This window comes from Acartia tonsa, chromosome 9, assembly GCF_053477335.1.
Source record: "Acartia tonsa isolate MP-2025a chromosome 9, ASM5347733v1, whole genome shotgun sequence".
NCBI lineage: Eukaryota > Metazoa > Arthropoda > Copepoda > Calanoida > Acartiidae > Acartia > Acartia tonsa.
The window spans coordinates 49,248,384-49,256,230 of NC_137268.1; the positions used below are offsets into that span (position 1 = coordinate 49,248,384).

Below are 7,847 nucleotides of genomic sequence, written 5' to 3' on the forward strand. Positions count from 1 at the left end.
ATTAAACAATAATTAGGAATAAAAAGCTTCAATCGTGCTATGATAGCTGTATGAAGTTTTAGCCCCCCCCCCTCACCCCTCCCACCCCTTAAATATTTGCATAATTTTTTTGATGTTTTTTGTTGTAAATATTGTTCCTAATTTTTGGAAAAGAACACTAAAATCTGTTCAGGTTTTAGGCTATTTGAAGAAGTGAAGATTAATTATCACACCAAAGAATCAGATTTCTGTACTGAATTTTTTCTTTTTCAATGTAATATTTGATAAAGAAGTACTAGCCTGCTTGATATGTTTCTTTATAATAGAGGACCAACCATAATCAGAAGTCTTGGTTTAATTTGATATCATTTAAATCATTATATAAACAATTGCTGTTTAATACAAAAGAAATGTAAATGTGAATAAATCCAGGGATCTAAAGGGATAAGAAAATGGGAGATAAATTAATGTCATCTACAATGATGATACATAAAATTATCCCATCTTTAGATTACAATTAGTGATTGAAACGTTTAAAAACTTAACTAAATGAACCAACCATTTAAAATTCATTGTTAATCCAACAAATAAAAAAACGTTATTAAAAACTTTTAGGAGTAGTGTAATAAACAGCCAATTGTCCTCTTCCTTCCCGGAATAAACCTAAACTTCCCCCCCTCCTCACCAACTATAAACCCTAAATTATGTAAATTTAGCATGAAGGCATTTATTAAAAGCTCCACATTTGCAAATTCATTTCAGCAAACTAAATTTATTTTAATATTTAATATGCAAATAATCTAATTGTACATAATTGTATTCATTAAGAAATTATGCTGAAATATTATACATGAAAGTTTGGAGTTTGGGTAGATTCTCGTTTTTAGCAAGTTGATTATCCATAACTTTGAAAAAATTCAGATATTCATGGGAATCTTCACTAGAAAATTTTATAATTCTAACATTTATTTTCATATTGTTAAAAGGAAAGTTGCAGGTGCAAAATCAGCTGTCTATCTTAGATAACAGCCAAGAAAATCACTTTATCATTTTTTTCAGAAAATGGGAGGGGGAATAACGGTTAAAAGTGGTCCACTAATGACACAAGGAATTTGTCCATTGTTCTAAGAATAATGAAAAGCCAAATCAAATGTATATCTATATTTTATACACAAATAATCAAAGCCGTGCACTGGAAGCTTTTTTTGCCCTATAATTTCATATTCTGTGTATCATATTATTTTTAGTAGCAAAGCTACACAATTACTATGGTAGATATGTAAATAGGAAAACATAATAAAAATTTCAAACATTTATTAAATAAATAAATAACAAGACAATTAAATAAACAATGCCAATATAAGTATAATTTCAATATAAACTGTTATTTTTTCAAACTTAAAACTAAACAATTTCAAGGAAAAGATGTAAAGTACATTCTTTTGTGACATAAATTCCAATCTAAAGAATTAGATTGTTAAGAATAATATCATTCCAAAGTAATAAATCCAGGGGAGAGGTTCAATAATCCATAATCATTGTATATGTTGCCTGACCACATGAATAGAGATGGCAATTATCCTCTTGTGTGTTTCCAGATCCATGGCATAAGATTGGCCACATTAGTGTAAACACCAGGGTATCTGGCTACTCCACAACCACGGCCCCAAGATACAATTCCAACCTGTAATGGAAAATTTATATCTGTTTGTTAAAATCAATAAGTATTTTATTCCAATTACAATTTGCAATTTAGAGACATTAATCAATAATGTCTAATCTGGATAATTTATTCCAATAATTTCATCTCTTATCAACATCTTTGTGTATCAACTGATTTTTAAAACAAAATAGAGATTATGTATTTGTACCGTTCTGGTTGACTTTGTGATTCCTTTCTTTTGTGCTACAATTGAATTTTTTTGGTATTTATTTAACCATGCTAAAGTCAAATAACTGTATTATAGTATTATATGTTATATGTAAGAGAATAGAAAATAGTATACCTGTAGATTTTGTCCATTCTTCTCAAGGAACAAAGGTCCACCGCTATCACCCTAAATACAATTCGTTTTGTATACAGCATTTAATTTATAATGTTTAAAAATTCAAAGGTTTGAAGACAAATAATAAATTCACTATATTGAAACAATGATCTGTTTTAGAAATATTAATTCAGTTAATATTGCACCCTCTTTAGTCGAATTTAATTTAAGATATGCTTACCTGGCAAGCATCCTTTCCTCCCTGAGGCTGGCCAGCACAGATCATCTGCTCAGTGATTCTATCACTTCTGTAACTTCTTCTGCATTCATCTCTAACAAAATATCACAAATTTTTTTGAAATATATAAAACTATAAATCTGGTTTATAATTCTAATGTCAGAGAAACAGTTCATTACCTGGAAATAACATTGACGTCAACATATTTCATTATATCAGAAGTGGGTCCACCAGTGCTGGTTCTTCCCCAACCTAATTAAAAGTTAAGATTGAATATGGCGAAAGTTTTATGTAACTTTACCCATGAGTTGGGGACCCTGTGCCATCTTTCAATTGGGTCTTTGAATATCAGCCAATAGCAATGGAACTATTAACACAGCCAAGTCATTACAGAAAATCAAATAGCAATTTGCAAGCAGAAAAAAGGTCACTTACACATGTGCAAGGTATTTGTCTGGGTTATTCATCTATTGTATAAAGATTAGATTATTTGTTTGTACAAAATCTTTATCTATATTCATTAGTTTTCAAAACAATGTTCACCTGCTACTGTAGCTGTATCACCATCAAATGATTGACCAAAGGTAGGCAGACAAACAGGAGTAATGTTGTCAGGAGAAATATCAACTGAAATAATATGATTATTATGCATTGAACCTTTGAATATAGTTTATCTTTGAGTTTTATTATATTTTCTTGTAAGTTAAAAGAATTCACCTGGAGCATCAAGCTTGATAAGAGCAATATCATAGTCAGTTGTAGTTTCATCATACTTGATATGATACTTGATTTTATCAACTCCTCTCTCTACACTAGCTGTTTCACCAGAATCCTAAACAAATTTGCCATTATTATCCTTATAGAACAGTAACAGGAAGGCTGTCTGTTTGTTTAAAGGATCTTGACAAGCACAGAACTGATAAAGTTCTCCTTTACAGTGTAGCTCATCATTGGTCCTGGAAAGTAAATAAATATTTTAAAGTAGGGTACACCAATTACCCATATAAATAATTAAACACCTTTCAAAAAACTTTTTTTACTTTTTTTTCTTAAACTGAATCTAAACATAGGGTAGTATACTTCTCCAACCTCATACACCTCAGGTGCCTCTAGAGACCTCTAGGGGTGTAGAAGAATAAATCTATTAATAATGTGCTAAATTCTGTAAACTAATTGAGTTACCTTCAAATTATGGTCTCCAATAGAAATTTTGATCTTGAGAACATCTCTACCCCAGGTAATACAATGAGCTGCTGTGAGAACCCACTCTGGATGAATCAGAGAACCTCCACAAAAATGATAGCCCCATCTAAATATAAGTAATCAATGACTCTATCATAATACATAGTATATATCTGCTTTACATAGGTAATTATAGCATAAATAGTTGAGAGTAGGGTGAATGCCTTAGCACAAATAGACACAACTCATTACCATGCATATTTAAGACTTTCATACAACAGTTGTGCATTAAAAGGTTTATTGGCTGTGTAATCATGTACCTTATAAGAAATGTTTGGTAAAGGAATATAATAAATCAAGACCAGATTGTGTGTCACATTGCAAGAGGTTTTTAGGTTATATTTAGATACATGAATAGAAACTAAATTGTTCTTCATATTTAAATAATCTAGAGAAATAATACTTACGATAACTTCAGAGCAACCAGCCAGGGAAAGTCACCAGGATTACCATTTTGTCCTCCAACAATCCTGTCAGTGACAAGTCCACAGGAAACATGATTTCTCCAGCCAACCCTCTTGTCAGTACCCTCATCAGGCACCATCATAGGATATTGCACGTCTCTTGAGTTTGCTATATTAAAAATTTAATTCATGAGTAAAAAAATTATGATTAAATGAATTTGTAAATCTCACATTTAACATTAAGGATAAATTAGAAAATGAACTGTTACCTCCTGGTTTGTTGATAACAATTGCATCATCTTCATTAGTTCCCATAGCCATCAATTCAAGGTTCGCTCTAGTAATGTTTAAGTATGATATAAAAGTAATGGAACCTCCTCCCAATTAAAATTTCTCTTGGGTGCTCCACCGTATGACTTACTGGACTTCCTTCCTACAAGGGTGTTTCATTTTTATAAACTACAATTTCGACTTCCCACTTAACCCTCCCCACTCGTCAAGGGCCCCTAGAGGCATCCATGGGCATAGACACTAGGGTAAAAATAGCAATTCTATATATTAAAATGAAATCAAGATAAAATTAAATTAGATTACCTGCTAATTATGAATCCCTCAAATGTAGCAGGGTTACCAAACAAAGGAACTTTTGAAACACTAATTATAATAATTAAATACATTATGACCATTATGAATTAATTATGAAACAATAATTTGAAAGGTTTTGTGATTTTGTAGGTTTTACTAGAAATTATGACATTCCAATTACATTAAGGTCATTGGATATAAAACTAATGCAAATATTAATTTTTTATCAATTTCTAGTAGAAATTAAATTATCTATGTATCTGTTATTAAATATTCATGCGCCTACAGTGTGTTTTTTTTTAAGAGAACTTTTTTGAAAGCAATTTTACCCCACTTAAAGTTATCAGAATTTAATGATTAATGGCTTATTTTCTTCGTTTTTTAAGGCAATTAATAGAACAACAAAAAAATATTTCAGTTTTTATATAAAAAGTACAGTAAAATCTAAAATTCAAAACTTAGGTGTCAACATCTAAAAATGGTTTTAGCGCATTTTTCTTATGCTCAAATAATCAACCTTTTGCAAGAATGGCTGCTAAACACTTCAAAGTTGAGATATAGAGCTAAAAATGTATACAGATACTATTAGGGACATGTACTAGAACATATTAAAGTTTGAAGGTCATATCTCAACCAGGGAGGGAGTACTGGCCCCCCAAAGTTGACTACAGAAAATCCATTTTTTAAAGAAAAATGCGCTAAAACCATTTTTATATGTTGACACCTAAGTTTTGAAATTTAGATTTTACTGTACTTTTTTAAATAAAAACTGAAATATATTTTTTGTTGTTCTATTAACCCTTTACAGTCGGGCCCCTTGCCGCACCTTAATCAGTCGGGGGGGGGGGGGGGGGGGCGTTCAAAGCCCCCCCCTTATTATCTCAGTTCCTGTTAGAGCTAGAGGGCTAAATTTTTTTGTGCAAGTCCCCTGTTTGATAATGAATTTCCGACCTTTTATAAGTCTAAGTCAATTTTCGCTTCCTTCACCCTTTTATTTAACAACCTTTGTTTTTAGGTCCTTTTTTACTTAAAAATTTCAAACGGCTGTAATTTTTTTATTTTTAAAGCTAGAAGAAATTTTTTTTGCAGAAAATGTTTATTTTTGTGTAAATTTTACATTAGAAATATCAAAATATAAATTTCAGCGGCCGCAGCTGTACTTGGCAGCTGCCAGCCGCCGCAGTCGGTGGTCGGCGGGAAAACGGCGGCGGATCTTCATGAAATTTTAATACGTTATGTAGACATGTAAGAAAAGCTTAAGTTTAAAATTTGAAGTCTCTAAGTCAAAAATTGCGGCCACAGGAGCCTTTTAAAGATTTCTGGAGACCTGGAGGATCAGGACCTGCAGGATCATACCTGGAACCTGAAAGTCACTTGAACACCTGTATTTCATATAAGGATGTACTACTAGAGGATTTTTTAGTATTTTGGTATGATAAAATGCTTTGTTTTAGTCAAAAAAATATTTTTGCTCTTTACCTGGATGACCCTGCCAGGTTTGCTGGCATCCTGTGCCCGCCAGGATGGAGATATTAAAAAAATTCCAACTCTCAGTAATGTGTCATACCCATACTTAAAAAGTCAAGCAGTTTGTGCTCTTTATCTTTCACACACAGAAAATGAGATAGAAAAAACCGGAAGGGGGGGCGTTCAACGCCCCCCCCCCCCCGACCGTTAAGGGTTAATTGCTTTAAAAAACGAAGAAAATAAGCCATTAATCATTAAATTCTGATAACTATAAGTGGGGTAAAATTGGTTTCAAAAAAGTTCTCATAAAAAAAAACACACTGTATTTTTCTCTCTTATTTCCCAATTTATCTCCTTTTCTCTTTCTGTCTCCTTTTCTCTCTTTAATATTTCTGTTGGTAATTTTTGTATATATTCTGTATATCTACAACCTTTTTTGTTTTTAAATTGTTTACCTTGAAAATGGACGCATTGGTGAGCTATGATTTCTCATTGGTGGAACATTTAGAACATGGCGCATAGGATCCTCAACTCTGGGCTCATGTGGGGGATCCTTCTTGCAAGAGTTGTATTCATTTACATGATTACAGAAAAAAGATTCATGCCATGTCGATGAATTTTCTATAGATGATATAATATTGACATTATCAATTACATTTACTAGGTGTCATTTAGGTGGTTATGGTTGACACATTATCAACATAAATAGTATAGGGCCATATAACTATTGTTGATAGAATAATATCTGCACTAAATTTAGACTGGGTAATTTCAAGCTAATTCTAAAAAGCCTTATTTAAGAATATAAATCTCAGATTAAGTTTAAACCATAGAAACATTGAATATAAATTGAAATAAAAGAGTAATAAGGATTGAAACATCCATGAAAAGAGAAGCACAAAAACGTTAACGGAATAGGAAAAGATAAAAACCTAATGACTTAAAGACTTAAAAACCAAGTAAGTTATACAACAAATAGCAATCTAACTTATAAGGCAGCCGAGAAAATATTTATTTCATAGTGTCACTTACCGTCATATTGACGAACAACCAGAAAAAAATTAAGTATAGAGAAGTTTCACTACTAAAAAAATATTAACTATGATACTGAAATTGTAAATCTAAGTAATAGTTTAGAATACATTCCTGTTCTCTAGGTTCATGTGGTGGGGTTTCTTCAACTTGATTGCCATCAACCTCATCAATGACATCATTAACCAGAGGTTTGGATGCAGCTAGGCTCGCCATCAGCAGACACAATAGTATGTTTATCTTCATGATTGTAGAAATGTTCTGATTCTTTGCTAATTTCTCTGCTGCTTATAAAGGGATGAAAATCTGTTAGTTTTTGGATTATATGTTTCTATAAAACAACGTATAAAAGTTCTACATAAATAGCATATATATTGTAAAGTGTTATCTAATCTATGACTTAAATGAGTCCGTCCGTCCGACTGACTTAAACTTACTTAATTAAAATAACTTGACTATAAATTTTTTTGTAAATTGCAGGATTGTAATGGATAAGACATATATCAATAAATTGTTGTGCAACCCCAATGTTGAAAAAACAAATTATCCCTTTTTAGAATTTTTTTTTGGTTGAATAATTGAGAGACTGCTCACTGAGGGTTTTGTACTAGCTAGTCAAGATTTCAAAATCAAGAAGTCAGAATGGCTTTAAGCCACGACAAAGAGAGCCTATTTATAAAACTTTGGGTACCAGTATTTTACAACACTACAAAAAATTTTATATTGACAATATGTGCCAAAAAGTGATTTATTATTTTTAAAATAACTTTAATATTTTTGTGTGACCTTTTTATTTAGTGTTATCAAATGAACATTTCTTAAATAAAGCAAGTGGTATTGTAATTTAGATAAGATTTTTATCTTATTAATGTAACTACATTAAAGAGATGTTGTAACTTAAGTAAAGGGATAGGT

The 7,847-nt window shown here is 31.3% G+C and overlaps 1 protein-coding gene across 1 annotated transcript; it reads right to left on the reverse strand.

The window, feature by feature from the left end:
* Positions 1-1,276: 1,276 nt before the first annotated feature.
* On the reverse strand, positions 1,277-6,938 carry LOC145327601 (trypsin-1-like). The gene is made up of 12 exons (XM_080171140.1): positions 6,933-6,938; positions 6,356-6,453; positions 4,443-4,502; positions 4,118-4,185; positions 3,852-4,017; positions 3,385-3,511; positions 2,920-3,034; positions 2,746-2,829; positions 2,382-2,454; positions 2,206-2,296; positions 1,986-2,036; positions 1,277-1,663 (listed from the first exon to the last, which is right to left on the reverse strand). The coding sequence occupies exons 1-12, from the start codon at positions 6,936-6,938 to the stop codon at positions 1,556-1,558; spliced, it is 1,047 nt and encodes a 348-aa protein (XP_080027266.1). The 3' UTR covers positions 1,277-1,555.
* Positions 6,939-7,847: the final 909 nt, after the last annotated feature.

Bases quoted from the DNA above. Each gene is read 5' to 3' on its own strand.
- LOC145327601 (XM_080171140.1), bottom strand. The intron at 3,035-3,384 runs GTAACTCAATTA...AAATTTGTTTAG, and splicing joins TTGGAGACCATAATTTGAAG to GATTCTGGTGAAACAGCTAG. The intron at 2,037-2,205 runs GTAAGCATATCT...AATTGTATTTAG, and splicing joins GAGGAAAGGATGCTTGCCAG to GGTGATAGCGGTGGACCTTT.